The sequence below is a fragment of the Anolis sagrei genome, chromosome 2, assembly GCF_037176765.1.
Source record: "Anolis sagrei isolate rAnoSag1 chromosome 2, rAnoSag1.mat, whole genome shotgun sequence".
NCBI lineage: Eukaryota > Metazoa > Chordata > Lepidosauria > Squamata > Dactyloidae > Anolis > Anolis sagrei.
In genome coordinates, this window is record NC_090022.1 from 78,947,816 (window position 1) to 78,968,764 (window position 20,949).

General features: G+C 40.4%; 1 protein-coding gene across 1 annotated transcript in view; it reads left to right on the forward strand.

Annotated features, from left to right (window-relative positions):
* Window positions 1–20,949, forward strand: part of LOC132769018 (ovomucoid-like) — a 48,679-nt gene that overhangs the window by 7,933 nt on the left and 19,797 nt on the right. Inside the window, exons 5-11 of the mRNA XM_067464798.1 lie at window positions 8,303–8,482; window positions 10,360–10,471; window positions 11,045–11,070; window positions 13,209–13,333; window positions 14,225–14,267; window positions 15,287–15,402; window positions 17,498–17,538. Of these exons, the coding sequence (XP_067320899.1) occupies window positions 8,303–8,482; window positions 10,360–10,471; window positions 11,045–11,070; window positions 13,209–13,333; window positions 14,225–14,267; window positions 15,287–15,402; window positions 17,498–17,538 (643 nt within the window). The remainder of the gene's footprint in view (window positions 1–8,302; window positions 8,483–10,359; window positions 10,472–11,044; window positions 11,071–13,208; window positions 13,334–14,224; window positions 14,268–15,286; window positions 15,403–17,497; window positions 17,539–20,949) is intronic.

Below are 20,949 nucleotides of genomic sequence, written 5' to 3' on the forward strand. Positions count from 1 at the left end.
TTAGCTTTTTTAAAAAATATATGTATAATTATCACCATCATCCAATATGGTAGACAATCCCCCTCAATTATCTCTTTGAAGATATGAGCTTTCAGTGGTGTAATTTATACTAACTCTTGGTCTTTTTCCTTTCTCTAGTATGAACAGTGAGAAGATTCTTACCATTCAGCTTTTGGGAGAAAATTAAGTGTTGATTGATTACTGATGAATCATATAATCAGAATAATGGAGGAGACCAAGCTGTCACCAACAAGTCTAATTCAGCCACCAGACCCTTGTAAATCAGCCATATAAACACTCGATTTTTTTTTCTTTAAGTCAAGTTCTGAAGTACTGATCAACATACTGCAGGGTGTACTAACTTGTGCTGGAACTAGCAGCTTACATAACCAACTGATATCGCTATATGTAGAAAAGGCAAGTCAGTTCAAGTAGAAGAGTAATTTCTTCTTGACTTTTGACTCTGTATGTTCTGAAGAATGTAAGTGAGCATCCCACTACAAATCCTAACTGACAAATTTACATTTCTGAAAGAGCTAGGCTTTCGTTTTCTTTAGAAAATTATTTGTAAGAATTAATCTTCACCTGATATGCCATAACAACAGAAACTTCATTTTTACCTACCACTGCTTTTCATAATGTATCTTGCATTTTTCTGTCTTATTTATCCTCTGTGAACTCCTTACTTGTGCAGAGACATGCACGTTTCTATATCATTCCAATGTATTGTTTCTTTAAGCAGAAATCCAAACATTTATACAAAAGGTTTCTAGTGCCATTTCTTGACACAGTGCATCTGGCACAATTTAAATGAAATTAAATGCATTTTGTCATTTACATAAACAATGCATACATATGCACAGAGATTTGGCAAATAAATACCTCTACTTCCATGGATGAATAACCAGGGACATTCCAGCATGATCCTACAAAGTACAACAATAATGTGAAGTCTATGCCACAATACACTGTCCCCACTCAGAATGGGTTCTTTAATGCCTTGTCAAAATGTTGATTCAAATGTTCAGTGGTTTTTTTCCCGATCATCCATGTTTCAATTTGATTTAAATTTAGTTGAAATATTTTTAATTTTAATTTCATAGTTACACTTTGTTTGAATAACTATCTCAAGTTCTGATTTTTGCTTCTAACCTAGTTCAGTTTAGAGATAAACAACTATATTTTCTTAATGGATTTTAAAATGCTCATTATGACATTTCTCGGTGTTAACCTGTTCCATAATAAACAACTTTACAATATGCAATTACATCAGAAATTATCATTCTTGTTGTCAAAATATTTTATGACATTTTAGATGGTCAGATTCCTTAATTTAATATTTTATTGTATCTGGATTTACATGGAAAGGGGATTTGCATCCCTAAGGGCAAATTTGCAATAAATAAATAAATAAATAAATTAGAAGGCCACAATAATGTTGCTATACTAAGGCCAGGCTGGATAAATCACATTCCAATATTATAACCAGAAAATTATAGAGGGAACATCTTCAAGCTCCCTTCTAACTGTCCTCCTATCTGAATGAAATTAGTTATGATGGGTATCTGCAAGGTACAATGGTGGTTCCTGTCCAGTTGTACAGACTTATATCTTCTTGAGTGAAGAGAAGAATTTGAGATTGTGACTCATGACTTTGACACTAGCACTCATAGAGCTCCAAACTAGTGGTAAAGTTGCACTAGCCATAGCATAGGATATTGTACTACATCTATATTGCCTTAATAACTTGTCTCTTAAGACTGTGGTCCTTCATGTCTGCAGTTTTTACACTTTAGGAGACATTTAAAAACATCAAATAATTTGTTAGATCGCCAAGGTTTTTTCTTAATTTAATATAAATATAATTTAATTGAAGGATTCAGAACAGGCACTGAAAACAAGGAAGAAAGGAATCAGACTTGGACTCTTCTTCCCCTGTTTTCTGCTACAAATGAATTCAAATTATAATGAACAGGATGCTCATTAAACTCTAGGAGGAACCACCTGATAGTACGAGCTCTTTGACAGCAGAATAGATTGCATCAGTTATCTTCCATAAAAGATATGTGGATTGTTACATTGGCAGGAAGTGGGACGTGGTGACATTTAAGGTTCTTTCCAACACCAATTATATTATAAATATGCATATGGAGCCAAGTCAGAATGAATCGAAGCAATATTCTCTGCAAAGTATGTAGCAATTCTCCTTTTCTGAAGGCTCCACCTCAGCAGTCTGAAATCAAGGAAGTAAAAGCTTTTTAGTTACCCAAAACATTGCCTTGGATGAGACTGAGTTGATGTGATCATTTCTTTGCTGCCCTCAATGCATCAAAGTAGGTTCTCAAATGGGCCTTAGCCTGTGCTCAACCAGATTTATTGTGTATTTCTCCATCATTGCCTGAGTTGACTACTAGACACCAAGAACTTCAGAAATCAAGGAGCCCATGCTCTGCACTTGAGTAAAGAACACCAGGGAGCAACTTTGTCAATTGTCCAGGTCATCTCCTTGTTCCACAGATCAACCACCACATCAATAGAATTACTACACACAGCCCTTCAGCCGTGTTGTTTTGCCAGCAGTTACTGGCAAAAGGGAAGGTGCGCAGGGCAGCTCATGGTGCCCCACATGCCCTCCCTCCTTCTCCCCTCATATGGTGTGGACGGGACAAGGTGCATTCGCGCCCTGTCCCCATCACATTGGAGAAAGTGTTGGAACACATTGTCACATTGCCCTTTCCCCATCATATGGGGCAAAGAAGAGGAAAATGTGGGTAGCTCCATTGATTGTGTGGCCAGTGATGTTACCTGGCTAACATAGTCTAACAAAGCCTGAATACAATAGTACTTTTCTATCAGAAGTCTAGTTTCAATTTCAGCTTTCAATTTAGGCAAAGGCATAATTGCTTTTATAAAAAGACTTGCCGTTCCATGAGAAAAATTCCCAACATAGTGAAAAAAAATGAGACAAATTAAGTTATGTTTCTTGCCAAAAGTAACATATGTAGCTATTGATTTTCATTACCCCACCACATCTTTTCATATTAAAAAAATCCAGCTGGATCTGACTTTGAGAGTAAGACCTTATCACAAGTGGGGGACAGTGGAGAGAAACGTAGGGTAATTGTGGGGCAACTGAGAGAGTCATATGGCTCTGTTACCTCCCATCAGTATCTGTAGTCTCTCCATGATGTTTCCCCGTCTGTCCCTGCTTCTTCATCAGATCCTCTGCCTTTTGTATATGATGAGTCAGGTGACTGTCGCCAGCACGGAGCCCTACGGAGTACCACTGGAAGAAGCCCTGCCTCATGTGATGGGCTCCGGGGCACTCCGTGCTGGCAGAAGAGAGAAGCAGGGAAAAGACTCTGATTCTTTCTATCTGATAAGGTTGTACATTTTCTAATATTATGTTAAAGTAGAAAGCATGAATCTCATAGGTTAGTGCCAATCTAGACATTTCTCTACTCAAATAGGTTAACATGTCCATTTTAGCTAAGTCTGTCAATTTCAACAACCACTCATCCCTAGTAGGTAATTCTGAATTCTTCCATGCTTGCACATGTAGCAATCTTAATGCTGTGATCAAATGTTGAAGCAATCTTCCATGGGCCTTCCCCAGACATACAGCCAATAATGCCCCCCCCTCCCCCGACACACACAAAACAGTTCAGGTTTTAGTTAAGTCATATTCTTTAAAATTCTCTACATTATTATGTAAATTTGAACCCAGATTTGGGAAGAGGGGTGGGGAGGTCTTGCAGGCTTTCAAATGGGCTTATTATATAATCCCAAACCACATGGTCGAACCAATCTTTCACTACCTGCCAAATTTTAACACAATAAGGTGTCCAGCTGCTCCTTGGTGCAATAGCATTTCCATTTGTTAGATGTCTCTGCCAAAAAGGAAAAGTGTAAAATAAAGTTTTGTTATTATAGTTTCCCTGTGAAGCAATTCTTGGAAAAACAAAGGAGTATGTTTCAGCACAGGTGTAATAATCACTGATGTGGCTCAAATAATGAACTTTGTAGATTTTGGCAGTGGAGAGCAGTCATGAGGACAGATTACATCAGGGGTGTTGACAAGTTCTGTTAAATTCTTATATTCATATATCAACTTGCGAAGTTTCTGTGTCACACTAGGTTAGAGCTACTGTGTATCTTTTCACTAAAAAAAAGCTTAACTTACAAGTTCCTGAATCAATAATAATATGTCAAATGTGCTCACTCTCTCTCTTGTTCCCTCATGGATACACACATGCACACATTATGACCCCTAAATTTCACCATGGAGGATGTCTACTGGAAGAGTCTTTCCCAGAGAAGGTTTAATAACATGGGTGTATGTGTGTCTAAACCTTCTGGTTACATTTTATTTACTAATGGGTTCCTGAATAAGTGCATATAACAAAAATACCACTTATACATAGAGTAAACAATAATAGAATTCAACAAGCAGGTATATAGACATGTTGTACTGTTTCTTGCTGTGGCCAACCAACAGCCTGATACAGGCGGTTGGCTTCCCCCGGGAGGTGGTAGTGCTCTTCTCTCCATTCGCAGCACCATAGTTGAGCCCAGGAATGGGTATTCTAACAGCTGGCATTAGCCAAGCCTTTTTCTGGGTGGCACTGGCCGCAATTGTTCTGTGGACCTCCTCCCCTCCTGCCCCTCCACCAAGTCTGAAGGACAGCTTCCTTACCAAATGGCATTTTTATAATGCTGCAGCCCTTAAGTTTCTGGGTCAGTGTGTGTGTGTGTGTGTGTGTGTGTACCTGTTCCAACTTACATACAAATTCAGCTTAAGAACAACCTACAGAATACATCTTGATCATAACCCAGTAACTGCCTGTATATGGAATCTGCACCTGCAATAAATGAATGCAATAACATTATTCTGCTCCTGTTCCCAAACAACTGGTATGCTTATTTATTTACTTAGACAATCACTCAGTGCTCGAGGATGATTGTCTTCCAGATGTAGTCTTGTGGATGGGTCTGTAGGTGGCCATGGGGCCCTATTCTTGATCTGCATGTTCTCCCGCAGTGAGAACATCGGTTTTCAGACGGAAGGCAGTCCCGGTCAGGGTTGCCTTGATGTGCTTTCCTCTTGGCACATTTCTCCCTTTTGCCCTCCCTTTGTGCCTCTTTGAATTCTGCAGCACTGCTGATCACAGCTGACCTCCAGTTAGAGCACTCAAAGGCCAGGGCTTCCCAGTTCTCAGTGTCTATGCCACAGTTTGAAGTTGGCTTTAAGCCCATCTTTGAATCTCTTTTCTTGTCCACCAACATTCCATTTTCCATTATTGAGTTTGGAGTAACTGCTTCAGGAGATGGTGATCGGGCATTCAGACAACATGGTCAGTTCAGTGGAGTAGATGGTGGAGGAGCATCGCTCCACTGCTGGTGGTCTTCGCTTCTTCCAGCACACTGACATTTGCCCTCCTGTCTTCCCAAGAGATTTGCAGGATTTTTCGGAGGCAGCGCTGATGGAATCGTTCCAGGAGTTGTGTATGATGTCTGTAGAGGGGGAGATGGAAAACGGAATTGTGTCACACATGCATTTCAAGAAAATTTGGTCTGTGTGCCTCATTGCTAGAGTGAAATGAAATACAAGCCACAAAGCATATTTGTGGTAGTGGTGAGGAATTTTGTGTTTATTGCCTGTATAAGTATTTCATTTTATTTGAATGTGCTTGTGGGCAAGAGGGGCAAGAGGCTTCTCGCTTTACAATAATAAAATTATATGGCTCAGCTGTTAAAATGAAGAGTTTATTTGTTTATTAAAAGAAAAGCATATTATCAAAAGGTGGGTAAATAGGGGATCAGATGCAGATAATCGCAGTGCCTTTTCGGTGCAAAAAGATCACTGTTTATTAAAGCCTTTAGTACTTAACTTCTGTATTGAATAATGTCTCTGCACTAAATTTGCTCTCTCTTACGTAGTTCAATTACTTGATCTATTTAAATTATTTGTTTTGTGTTAAATGTACCAGTCTCCATTCCAATTGGGAAAGGAAGCATCATGCATTGGAATTGGATTTTGTGCCACCCTGAGACCTCATAAAGGCTGATTATAAATATTTTAGTAACAAACAACTTGTCATGGGAGAGGGAATGGCATCAGAGTGTTGGTAGCCTCCAAATTGTCCCCCAGTTCAAATATCCATGATAGATGCAGTAAATGTATATGTTAGCAAAGCAACAAGTATCCAAGTAGGAACTGATGCTGGACAAGTTTGCATCACAGAGATGTGGCTGGATGAAGCTGGAGGTGTCGATTTGTCCATCAGTGTACAAAGACATAGAGATCTATTGGGTTTGTATGCATGTGCTTGAAGATATGATTGAAATGCTGCCCCTCCAGTTACTCAATAATTTCCCATCCTGGGTTATTTGCAGCACTCTCACACTCCTTCTACACTGCCATATAAAATCCAGATTATGGATTATCTGATTTGATAATTTGAATTATATGGCAGTGTAGACAGAGTCTCAGTTTCATACACCAATCTCCAGCCCAAAGGGGAAAGGAAGCATCATGCACAGGAAGATCTTTACCTGAAATAAGGGGATGGAGGATGCTTTCCCAGAGCAGATTCTAACCCTCTTTAGGCCAGATTAGACCATGAAGATCAAAGAAGATCCTGCCCATCACCCTGAAACTGAAGCATTAAAATAAGGCTATTTTTAAAAAAATTGGAAAACCTTTTAACAGCTCTCAAATTCAACATCAGCATATAATTGTTTTCAAGGTCTTGTGAGAAAAATTATTAAAGTAGATCTGTTTCTGGAAAGTGTATATAGTAATACCTTGACTTAAGAGTTTAATTTGTTCAGTGAATGAGTTCTTAACCCAAAGTGCTCTTATCTCAAAGTTCATTTTCCTATTTATTTATTGTGTCAGGAGCAAACCAAACATTTGTATTGCATTAAAAAAAGACCAATCAAACAAACAAAACACAAAGTTTGCAAACCTGGCATTCTGTTAAATGTCCTTTGACCAGTAGCTGGCCACTTGGAGTGCCTCTGGTGTTGCTATAAGAAGGTCCTCCATTGTGCATGTGGCAGGGCTCGGGTTGCATTGCAGCAGGTGGTCTGTGGTTTGCTCTTCTCCACACTCGCATGTCATGGATTCCACTTTGTAGCCCCATTTCTTAAAATTGGCTCTGCATCTCGTGGTGCGAGAGCACAGTCTGTTCAGCGCCTTCCAAGTCACCCAGTTTTCTGTGTGGCCAGGAGGGAGTCTCTCATTTGGTATCAGCCATTGATTAAGGTTCTGGGTTTTAGCCTGCCACTTTTGGACTCTCGCTGAGGTGTTCCTATTGAAATGGCATTAATCCATTCTGGCCCGCCTGCCACCCCCTGAAATATCTCTCTCTCTCTCTCTCTCTCTCTCCCCCCCCCCCCCAATTTTAATGTGTTTTTAAATAAGAAAATGGCTTTACAAGTAACAAATGATGTATAACTGCAAATTCACATGGAACAATAAAAAGAGAAAGATCAACTTTAAAATGGTAGGTGATTTCGCGCACCAGTTGCTCAGATACATCTCGAACTGGACTCCGGTTTAAATGCAATGCCAAATGAGGTAGCCAAGGCTCCAGTATGTCCAGTCTTGTGGGATTCTTTTTGTCTTGTTTTGCCTGATGACATTGATGGGATCCTTGGGGTTGTGAGGGTGACTGCCTGTGCTCTGGACCCTTGCCCTTCCTGACTTGTCAAACTGGCCAAGGATGGGTTGTTGGATTGGTTTGTTTCCATCATAAATGCATCACTGAGTCAAGGGAAATTCCCATCCTACCTTAAGCAGGCGGTGGTGAAATCATTATTGGAAAAGACCTCCCTTGACCCCTCTGTGCTAAATAATTACAGACCAATTTCCAACCTCCCTTTATTGGGCAAGGTGCTGGAGCGGGTGGTCGCACCGCAGCTCCAGGGGTTCTAGGTCTTTCTAGATCGATCACAGTCTGGTTTCAGACCCGGGCACAGTACCGAGACGGTTTTGGTCGCCTTGGTGGATGACCTCCACAGGGAACTGGACAGGGGGAGTGTGACCCTGCTGGTTCTCTTGGATATCTCAGCAGCTTTCGATACCATTGATCATGGTATCCTTCTGGGACGGGTCTCCGGAATGGGACTTGGGGGCACGTTTTTACTGTGGCTTTGGTCCTTTCTGGAGGGTCGTTCCCAGATGATAAAGGTGTGTGACACTTGTTCGGACCCCTGGCCATTGACTTGTGGGGTCCCACAAGGTTCCCTTCTGTCCCCTATGCTTTTCAACATCTATATGAAACTGCTGGGAAAGATCATCCGGAGTTTTGGAGTTGGGTGCCATCTCTATGTGGATGACGCCCAACTCCACTACTCTTTTCCACCGGAATCCAAGGAAGCCCTTTGGATGCTGGACCGGTGCCTGGCTGCTGTGTCAACCTGGATGAGGGCAAACAAGCTGAAGATCAATCCCGACAAGACAGAGGTCCTCCAGGTCAGTCGAATGCCTGACCAGGTTATTGGGTGGCAACCTGTGCTGGACGGGGTCACACTCCCCCTGAAGGTGCAGGTTCACAGCTTGGGGGTCCTCCTGGACTCAGCGCTGATGATTGATGTGCAGGTGTCGGCAGTGGCCAAGAGGGCCTTTGCACAATTAAAACTCGTGTGCCAGCTGCAACCATACCTCACGAAAACTGACTTGACTATGGTGGTTCACGCCTTAGTTACCTCTAGACTGGACTATTGCAATGCACTCTATGTGGGGCTGCCCTTGAAGACGGGCCGGAAACTCAATTAGTCCAACGCTCGGCAGCCAGACTTCTAACCAGGGCGAAGTACAGAGAGCAGTCAACCCTCCTGTTTAAGGAGCTCCATTGGCTGTCGTTCATTTTCCGATCCCAATTCGAGGTGCAGGTTATTACCTACAACGCCCTGAATGGTTTGGGGCCTTTTCCGTTGTGTCCCCCCCCCCCCCCCCGCTTTTGGATTTTGCTGCCTAAGGAGATCAGGCAAGCCCCCGCCCTAGCTGGTTTAAAGAAAGACCTAAAAACCTGGCTCTTCCATTGTGCTTTTGGAGAATGACCATTCAACCCATTTGGTTGTCTTAGTCTACAGCTGTCCTCAGAATAAAGCATCTTCCTCCCCCCCCCCCCCCCCCCTTAAAATGGCTAAATCCCATGGTTCCTCCCTGTTGGGCTCCTTTTCTACAAATGCACTTTTATCCCAACCTCACCCAGGGTTTTAACTTTTTTAACATTTTACCTCACACATTTGGCCCACCCTTCGTATCTGGTTTTAATATGCTGTTTTATATTGTTGATTTTGTTATTTTATATTTTGTTATGATGTATTTTGTTACTGTGTGTTTATTATGTTGTATTATTTTGGGCTTGGCCTCATGTTAGCCGCACTGAGTCCCCTTTGGGGAGATGGTAGTGGGTTATAAATAAAGTGTGTTATAAGTGTATAGGAGCACAAAGTTGTGACAAGGAAGTGCAAAGTGAAGAGGCAGAAGCATCATTTTCTTCATACTATACCCATTCTAGATTCTCTCCCTCTCTTGCTCTTTCTCCCTCTCTCTTTTAATGAAGCCAAACATATCAGGAATAAAAACCACATAATAACAATAATACAAAAACTTTATTTGTAACCTGCCCTATCTCTCCTAGGGGACTCATCCAAAGTTTCTCAAAGTAGACAAAAGCTAAATAGACAGCAAACTCCCAAAGTGGGCACAGAGGCTGCTCCCTTGAAGCCCTGAAGCCCTGTACTCTTGCATCTGCACCCTGTCTGGTGCTAGCGCTCCCTCTGGCATAAGCCCATGTCAAAGCAAATCATGGGCTGAGAGACAGGTCTTAACTCAAAACACTCTTAAGTTGGGGTGCTTTTAAGTAGGGGTTCCACTGGATGTGTATTTCCTTCCTTATTTGAATGAGAGCTAAAATAAACTTCAGTAAATGTCACAATGGTGCAAGTTGTTTTGCTCTCCTCCACAAAGACTTCTTTTTATCAGATAAAGATCTGGCTTCTTTCCAGTCAAATAGTCCTCTCCAAATATACTGAAGATATAAGTAGAAATCAAACAAGATTCAACTCTCTCTTTGGAACCAAAGCACTTTTGGAAGTTATCAACAGAAAATTAGTAAAGAAGGAAAGAGTTTAGCAGTCCTCAGAACTGACAAGATAACACTGGCCATCCAGTGAAACAGAAATATTTAATGACAGTCTCCCAAACTAAATAATTCTCCAGGTTATGAAACAGCCTTGAGAGTGCCAAGTCTTTCATAATCAGCAATTGTAAAGTAAACTTCCGCAACCATATATATGTGTGTGAGTGTGTGCATATGTTCCCACTATACCTGAACTCTTACTTGTGGCCGTGTCCTAACACACCATTTTCTTTCAGCTGCATACCAGTTCACTCCTTCCCTGAACAGGATGGGTGTGCTTGTGATTTTTGCTGTCGCAATTTGTTGCTTCTCAGGTGAGTCTCTTGTAAAAGGCACCCAGATAGTTATGGCTGACTAACAGCTATTCCTGAATTTTCTGGAAAGAGCAGCTAGGATGGTCAACCAAGTATGATGGTCAACCAAGTTCTGTTCCTTTTTTAGGATGGAGCTTATCATGAAAAGTTGAGAAAATGAATGCTGGATATCTAGCTTTCTACAGAAGAGTTTCAAATCCTGGGGCACTTTCCCCTTGATTCTTATTTTTAGCCAAGCAAAACAATGTTATTGCCATAATTTAACACATTGTTGTAAGCTGATGCTCCTGCCCATTGTCCTTATTGCATACAATTGTCCGAAAAAAGAATTATCACATTAATCACAAAAAAATAATTACATTTCTTTATGTTTCTACAGCAACAACTGTAGAAATGCCTCATCCTGTAATGAAATAGAATGATCAATGGGGCTTAATTCATTTATTCTTCTAATACTACATACCCTTGGCTCAGAATATTCAATCTTAACAACTTTTTGGAAAATACACTTGTGTCGAACTGAACTCAAGATGGTTCAAAAAGATAATAGTGCACCTTCTGATTTTCTTTCAGGGGTCTTCAGTGACGATGGGACTGAGGTGAGTAAAACACCTTTCTGTAGCTCATTGAATAACATTTTGCTCCAGGCAAGAAAATGTGGATTGTGTTCACCAAACATAAATGGGAAAAGTTACCATTTTTACTATGCACTAAACAGGAATAAGCTCTCAGCTATTTCCCTGGTATAATTGCAGGCGATGTGAGCTTTGAAAGAACAGAACAATTGCTATCCATTTCAAAGAGACATACATAGGATTGTTCCCTAGATTGTTCTCGGGTTTAGCGAGGGCTAGTTGGAAAACAAGAAAGTAAAGGACTTGGATATGTAGTTTGTAAGAAACCTTTTTGTTGAATCAGGAGCTAGATATAGGCTTGTTAATGGAAGTAAAAACAAAAAAAATAGGTATGAGTCTCATTTGCTACCACTTCAAGCTGCATGAATGGGCATTTGCAATGCAGAGAAGGTGACAAAGCAACAAACTCCCAATCTTGTCCCCATTGCAGGTAGACAGAGTGCTACATGACTGACTTATCAAATCATTGCAGTCCAATTATTTGGGGACATATACCTATGCTGAGTTTGCAATACATCAGTCTTTATCTTTATCTGTTCATTGGAAATGACCATACCATAGTTCATCACCTAGAACCAAAAATTCTTCACCCTCATCCTTCTCACTGTACAAATCTGTAGTTGGGAAGCATGAAAATAAGGATAAACACCGGTGGCAGGGAAGTCTTAATGCACAGATCTTAAATAACACTCATGATCTTAAAAAGAGCATTTGTTATCTCTCCAAATATTACACGTTAAATGTAATAAAAATAAATCTGCATTTTTGTTTATTGCATGAGCAAATATATCTGAGATATGTTTTATATTCAGGCTAGCAATTCTAACCTCTCCTGCCTGCAAGAAAATTCTCAGTGACATGAACACTGGCTATTGGGTCTTTCTTAATGCCGGCAATGGTATTGTGGCCCCAAGGCATCTGGATAGTTCAGGAAGTGCAGGTTAAACCAACAAAGGAAAATGACCAAGCAATTTGGGGAACATGACCAGGGGCTGTCACTAGTGAACCACAGCATTCCTCCCAGTTAGAGGTAGGATTGAAGATGATAGTATGTGTGGAAAGAATAATAAGAGATGACCTGCGACAAATCCATGACTACTGTGATCTGCGTTCCTATACTAAAATGAACATTAATATCATAGAAATTCAAAAGCATATGGAATCTTGACCTTTTGACATTGTAAAGCAGGAATGGACAAATGGGGCCCCTTTTTTGCCTCCAAGTATCTTTAGAAGATGTGCACATTATCAAAAATGCCATCTCCAAAATGACTGGAAGTCCACTTTTTATATATATATGCTTTGTGTTGAATTTCATAGGATTTTCTTCAGCAAGTGATACTCAGAGGTTGATTTGCCAGGTCCTTCCTCTGAAATATAGTCTATGGCACCTGGTATTCATTGGTGGTCTCTCATCCAACTAATCAGGCCAGATTCTGCTTAGCTTTACAAAGACGTTGAATAATGGAGGTGGGCATGGGGGTGATTGTCACTAATGTAAAAGATGAATTGCTACTCTGGGCGGGGGGGGGGTGTTGAACATGTTAAGAATAACAAAAACAGTCTAGAGCCCTCATGCCTTGGCAGCGCAGGCCTGTACTCACTAACCACCTCTTTTAACTTTTGTATCCTCTGGATTCTGAACAATGTATATGATCATTGGGTGGGGACTCTGCTTGGCCATCGAAGCCCACTTGGACACTTGGTGCCCTTAGACAAGTCACATTCTCTCAGCCTTAAGAAAACTCCTTCTGAACACATCTGCATGATAGGTTCGTCTTAGAGTTACCATAATTCAGAAGTGTCTTGAAGGTACACAATATTTTAAATGTGTTAACTCTCTAACTGGGGTAACACTGTGTGCTTCCTTCTCCAAAATAGTGCTATGGCACAGCTAATAAACCTGTCCCCCTGGGGAAAACATTGTTCTGTGAAGTTGTAAGTTGCCCTAATATGACTTCTTGTGTACTCTCTCTTGTGTGAGAAAAGAAGAATGTGAAAGGGAAGGGATATATTCAAAAGGGGCATCATTAAAATATTAAAATCTGGGATTACCAAATAGATGCATTCCCTTCTTCAATGCCGCACACATTTTTTTGTAGCTGGATTGTAACAAGTTCCGTCGTGGGAACAGCAATAAGGTCCCCTGTCCAAGGATGTTGAAACCAGTTTGTGGAACAGATGACAAAACTTATCACAATGACTGTCTGCTTTGTAGTGAAACACTGTAAGTAATATTGATATATTGATATAGATGCAGAACACTTTACTGGGTGAGAATAGTGGTTTTTTTGTTTTGTTTTTGTAATGATATTTTGTGACATTTATTTTAATTGTGCTTTTCCAATTGTCAACTATTTACTCAGGTGTTCCTGGGTAACAGCTACATTTTACTCACACAGACATGCCTCACAGACATTGTGAGGAATGGTGATTATCAGATCTAATGAACTTTCAGTGTTGTGCATGTAATAACCCTTTATCCAGATCCTCTTGGACAAAGGCCAATGTACTAAGCAGTGAATGAAGGATGAAATGTACCTACCTTTTATTTTTATTTTATGGATAAGATTAGTAGGACATTAGATTGCATGAAAGAACTTCAAAATTTGGAATAGTAAATATGTTCAGGTCAAGGATCATTTATCTGAAATGCTTGGGACCTGTATTAACCCCCCCCCCCCCCCGCCCCCGATTTTGGAATACCTGTATTTGCATATATGTATGTAACGAGATATCTTGGAGATGGGACCCAAGTCCAAACACAACATTCATTTATCTTATACACATAGCCTGAGGGTCATTTTATACAGAAAATGCTAATTATTTTGTGCATGAAACAAAATCTCTGCGCAAAAAGCAAAGATGTCAGTAGCTCAGCCACTCCTGTGGGTGATTTTGGAGTATTTTGGATTCAGAATTCTAAATAAGAGATAATCAGTCTATATTAATCAAAATGGCACAAGTCTATAGACAGTGGACCTGTCTTCGCGTGGCTCTTTCCTGTTCAGAAGAAAAAAAATACTACTGACAGTTTGACTGACCTAAATATAGGAAGATCTTTATTAAATTATTCTCTCTCTCTCTCTCTCTCTCTCTCTCTCTCTCCTCCCCCCAGGGAGAGAACAGTTGGGAAGAAACATAATGGAAAGTGTCTTAAGGTAAGTAAATTGTTGATCCAGCAATACAAACATTTTGACAATAGCATTTAGAATGTGCCAATTTAACTTCCCCCAATCTGCCTCTAGCCTTTCATATGTATTGGATTATAGCTTCCATCATCCCTAGCCAACAATATGCAGTAGTGAAAAGGGTGAAAATCTCAGACTGGAACATCAACATGGTGTGCATGTGTCTGGGAATTGTGTTAATGGTTTAATTTTAAAGTATTTAAACATCCATCTGTCATGTTGAATGCCTTCACATCACTTCCAACTTATGGTGAATCTAAGGTGAACCTATTATGTATTTACTTGGCAGGATTTGTCCACATAGGTTTTTCTTTTGCCTCCCTTAGAGCTGAGTGTGTGACTTTCCCAAGTTCACCAAGTGACTTACTATGGCCAAGGAAGAATTCAAACTCTGGTTGCCCAAGACATAGGGCAGCTGTACATGGCACTGTATTGTGGGGCCAACCTGGATGGTCAAATTCCAGATTGGTATCAGGATGGTTTTGATCCACTTCCCACAACTGCAAAAGTCAGAAGGAGCCTGACTGTCTAGCAGCACCATCCCCCTTCCATTTTGTCATCATAGCAGTCAGTGAGCGCAATATGGCTAGTGTATGTCACTTGTCACTTGGACTGATGTCAGCCAGGACAACAGAGTGACATGGGGGTAGGAGGATTTGCTCCCTTCTTTTCCCCTCCTTTCCCTGGCTGCCTTTGTGTGGGAGACTGCCAATGAATACCAGGTGGTGCTTGCAGAGGAAGGAACTGGCAAAACTACCTTTTGCCTAATAGCACCCTATGAAATTCATGGGGCCACAGTAAACTGACAGGCAGCCTGAAGACACATACACACAAGCAGCGGCTAAAAATGCGATCAACACTGCTATAATGAAAGGCATGAATACATGGGAAAAAATCCAAACACACAAAAATAAAATCTCACTGCTTATTTTGTGACTGGGGACTGAAACCGAATTTAACAGAAATACTGAGTCTGGTTCTGTTTGTAGGATTTCTGCGAGGCGTTTTCAGCAGAAACCAAAATGTGCCCTTTGAACTATCAACCTCACTGTGGTTCTGATGGCCATACATATAACAACAAATGTGACTTCTGTGTTAAAGCTCTGTAAGTATACAGTGATGCTTAATTGTTCTGAGGAACAAGTAATAGCAATGTGATACAAAGGAAAGCTGAATTCTGTTTCTATTAGTGTTTCCTCTATCTGCTTATACACTGATATATTTTGGAAGGATAAGGAATGAGTCATTAGGCTGATAAACATCCAAAACAGGAATCCAAGTAGAAGTTCAATAGACTGATGCAGTTTCATCAGTTTAAAATTATATAGATATGATCTCACAAACAGTCCACCAACTGGACTATATAAAATTATTTCCTTGCTTATGGTGTTTCATAAAAATATGGACTATTTGCAAATTGGGAGGGGGGCTGTTGGAAGCCCAGGGGCAATGCTCAGCTATATTCGCAAAAATGATATTCCAGTTCCTATCAGTTTCGAACAAATGGTACTTGAATCCTTTTAACGTTTGTTTCTATTTGGTGCCTTCAAGTTGTTTTTGACTTAACAGTGATCTTGAGGTGAACTGATCATGGGGTTTTCATTGCAAAGGAAATTTACCTTTGACTCTCTCTGGAACAGAGTAAGTGACCTGAGAGGATAAAATGGGGGCTAAATACACTAAAGACATCAGAGTTAATCTGATCTTAGAAGCTAAGTGGGGTTGGTCTTGACCAGTACTCAGATGGGAGACCACCAAAGCAGTCCAGGCTATATTTAAGAGAAAGAAACTAGCAAAACTACTTCTACTTCATGGGATCGCAATAAGTGAGAGAGTGTGACTTGGTCAAGGTCATCCAGTGGGTTTCCATGGCTGAACAATGATTTGAACCCTGCTGCCCAGATTCAATGGCTTCTCTGTGTAGTCTGACATGGTGGTCAGACTACAACCACCATGTCAGACTACACAGAGAAGCCACTGAAATCCACAAGCATGTGGACAATTTCAACTGAAAGGAGGAGACCATGAAAATGAACAAAATCTGGCTACCAGTATTAAAAAAAACTCTCAAATTGCAACAGCAAAAAAGCAGAGAGGAAACAACCAGGCACATCTTAACACCTCTCAACAGAACATTTTCCCAGGCTCAGCCAGGCCTTCAAATGCTAATGAAGGTGGTCAGCTGAAACATTCACACCTAGCTTCAGCAGAGAGCTCTTTGCCCCACCCCAGTCATTCCACAGATATATAAACCCATTTTCCTATTTCCAACAGACCTCACTACCTCTGAGGATGCTTGCCATAGATGCAGGCAAAATGTCAGGAGAAATTCCTCTAGAACATGGCCCTATAGCCCGAAAAAAACCTACAAGAACCTAATTACTTCTACCTTTTCTAACAAATTGAAATGTTAATTGAAATACATCAAATACTGTAATAAAAAAGTAAAAAATACATTTTGAAATTACTAGCCTTTCCCTGTTTTGTGTATTCTGCAAGAAAGAGTTGTACTTTTAATTGCCAAACCACGCTTAAGCTGGAGGTATGCATGAGCGGGGTGCTTTGCACAATTAATTAAAAAAGTAAATATGTAGTTTGCAATTACAAGCATTTTTCTATTTTATATATTCCATAAGAGGGAAGTACTTTTGTTTGATTGGCAAATGTGCATAGGCAGAAAGAGATTTGCACGAGCTGGCTTGCAAACTGCAGGAACCTTTGCAAAACAACAAAGAAAGGGTTGTAATTAGTAAGGAAATGCTTAATCATTAATGGTCATTAATGGAAATCCCTATCTGTACCTGGAATTAACAGCAAAACTGTGAAGTTCCTTGATTTTGTTTTGTTTTGTTTTATGGAAGAGAACTGAGCAAAAGGGAAGTTATGGCTTTGAACTGGGTTATCTGAGTCCACTCTCAGATAATGTGTGATTTTCTGCCTTGATATTCTAGGATAAAGGGCTGTGTGGAAGGGCTCTGAAAGAGTCCCAACTCCCTCTAATAAGTTCCTCTTGTAAAAGTGGTCTATCATAATAATTTTTTGTTATATAGAGGAAAAATGTTATAGGAAAGATGAATGTGGTCTATTGCAGGACTATGTCACAAAATGAATAGTGCACTTTTTTAAAAAAAGTAGCTATAGATTTCAAATACCCATTAACATACTTTCAATATGTCTTACATTTTACTTTTTTTTTCTAGGAATAGTGCTGAACCTGTGTACTTAAGGAGTTATGGACAATGTGAGAAACCTACTAATGAATGATCAAGAAACATTCCCTAACTAGAGTGTTGGGTTTGCAATTTGGCATTAAAACATTTAACTTGCAACTGTGTTGTGTCTTGATTTTTCTTGTTGAGTTTCATTTCATACCATAGCATATATCAAAAGGCTGAATATATTTTTGAAGGTATGTTGAGAATGGGGTTTTTAACCTTAGGAGGAAAAGCATTATCCTTGCCCAGTGTGTCTGTGGTCTCTTTTGTTATATAACTGTTCCACCACATGGCAGAGTAGTTAATCCTCATCACAGAATATCCTCTGTTGTTGTACCTCAACTGTGCACATGCACATGAGCAAATGGAAACTAAAGACTAGGCATGATAGAGAACAGATTGAGGAGTTGGAATACTGGAAGAAATCATTCATAGAATGGTTGGAAAGGGTCCCGAAAGAGCAACCAGAAATCCTTGAGAACACATCCCTGAGATATGACCATGTGCCTTCTGCAGGCATGTAGCCGGGGGGCGGGCTTGAGGGGCTTCAGCCCCCCCCCCCGAAATTCTCATGGTGGTTAGCGAAAAGGCCTTACTGATGCATTATTTAAACTGTTATGTTTATTCATATCATGATCGGATCACTATGCTCAATATATCCCATATGCATGGGGGTATTGAGGTAACGAAACAAAAGGTTTGCTAGGGTAGACCCTCTTTCACTCAGACTCACCCCCCCCCCCCCTGAAACAAACTCAGCCCCCTCCAAATCGAAATCCTGGCTACGGGCCTGGCCTTCTGCATTAAAATATCTCTAAATGAAGCAGAGTCTTCCACCTTTTAAGGTACTATATTCCACAGCTGAACCATTGTTATCATCTGTTTGTCTTCTCAGTGCTTGTTTTCCACCTCTTCACATGGGGGGATTTTTTTTCCTGTTTTGCCGCTTTGCTTTGCACCAAGGATGGGGGCTGCTGTGCGCCATCACATGACATATGGCAGGCCCTGCCCACTTTCCTCCCAAAGTTGGGGGGGAAGATGGAGCTACCTGCACTTTCATCCCCATTTCCCTATGTGATGGAGGCAAGGACAGCAGGGCAACACATGTTGCCACACTTTCTGCCATCTGATGAGGAGAGGGAAAGTGTGCCAACACACCCTGTCCCATCCCCTCCATGTGATTAGGAGAGGGGGGAGGGTGTGTGGGGTGCCACGAGCCGCCCTGCACACCTTCTCTTTTGCCAGCAATAGCCAGCACAATGGCATGGCCCGAAAGGGCCATATGAAGAAGTCCTTGTATTTCTAAAATCATGCAGCTTTCCAAACATAAAATACAAACAGTATGAATGAATCTGAATAGTAGCAGTGGCACACGGAAACAAATTAGTAACAATCATTGGCACCCCACAACTTGGATCTAGTTGAAAGGTATTTTTTGTATCAAATATTATGGAGAGAAAATATGTGGAGACATGAATGCAAACATGCATGGACAAAACACAATATTCTGCAAACCTGCTCTCCTTCAAAATTCAAGTATGGAGGATATATTATAATCCTTCATTGTTTTCCAACAGCTTTTTAAAAAACATTTTCCTTAAAAGAGTGACTTTGTTAATAGAAATAATGCCCATCAGTTTCTAGAACAAGAGATCTTTCTGAAAATACTTTTAGAATATGAATGGTCTTCTATAAAAATAGAGATTGAAAAAGTATCATGATCAGGAGAGTACAAGCGTGAATTGGGAAATGTACGCGGTGGCAGTGCGACTTGCTGATCTTTTCAAGTTTCATATAAAAATATAAATAGCCAGTTTGATTCCATTCCATTGTTTCAGTGTTAGATGTACATGGCTCAATTCAGAACTGCTTGTCTTAAGTTTTAAAATCCTTCACAGCTTGGTAGTAGAGGGTTCTTTCACATGACACAATTATGTTTGGTCACATCGTTTGATTCATTATCATTCCATTTTAACTGCCATGACAACTCCTATTAAAATTTGCTGTTTACAGAAAGGGGTTCAGAATTCTCAGCCAGAGCACTTTTCTAGTGCCTCCCTAAAATGGAGATCCTAGTAGTCCCTATGACACACACACTGCCATTAAAGTGGACTCATAGTGACATAACTGTGTGAAAAGGGCCCGGAGAAAGCCAAAGGACCACTTTTCACCAAGGTGGCCAAAGGATCTCTTGAGTTTGCTGCTGCTCTTCTTTCTGCTACATCACGCTGAACAGGAGCTCTGTCAGTGTCAACCCTCTTAACGGATAGCGTCCGTCCAGCTCTAGGAGAGCACCTGTACAACTTAGATCATATCAGAACTGGAAAGTAAAATCATTAGTGGATTTGCTGCCTTTATAGCAGAGTATCAACCAGCCACCCTAGCTCTCCACATGTCTGCCTGTACTCTAGATATTTAGTAAACATACTTTTTGGAGTATCATGAGTAGAAGAAATAAACCACAAAAGAGACTATGCAGTGATGGCACCTAAACAGAATGCTTTCCACTGAGTAACCCCTTTCTTTTAGTTTCCTCAATTTTTCAGTTCTGTAAATTAATTTTACTTTGGATTGTTGAAGGCTTTCACGGCTGGAATCACTGGGTTGTTGTTGGTTTTCAGGGTGTATGGCCATATTCTAGAAGCAGTCTCTCCTGACGTCTCGCCTGCATCTATGGCAGGTATCTATGGTAAGTACTTTTACTTTGACAATTTCCCCACTGCTCTTTATTTGTAATGTGAGATGTTCTCCTTTGCATTTCTTCTGTCTTAGTTTGAACTTACTATAAGTTGCCTTATAAAGCTGATAAATAAAAAAATAAATACATTTATCATGTGCATTATGCAGGGAGTTGGAACTGGTCCAGCTCACCACAATGGTCTGTCATATTAGATTTACATGTCAATATATCACGTCGAAGGAAGATTTCATAACCAAGGTTTCAGGTAGATGCCTATATATACATGAAGGCAAAGATGTAAAACATCCTTTCTTTGACAGTGGAATCTGAACATTGTCTTCTCTGGAGAACATTAGCAGAGACTCTGGTGTGACCACTCTCAATCACACAGATAATCATTAAGGGGGCAAGCTTCCTGCTCCTCAGTCTGACATACTTCTTCTTATACTCAGGTGAGTCAGGCATTGCAAAGGATTGCAAAGGATCCTTTTTGATAAGAAATTATCCATGAGATTCAAATCTATTAAGTCTTTAATCCTCTTCAAGGGGGTGGGAGTGATCCATTTTATTTGATTGTATTTTATATAATTGGCTATGATTCAGAGGAAAAAAATAGCAAAACCACCATATAATATTTCTTGCACTAGAAAACCTTAGGAAATTCATGAGGTCACCAAAAGTCGACAGACAACAAAGGCACACACACTTCATTTTTATCCCATCTTGCTCTCCATATGGGATCTAAGATTTTTTTTTC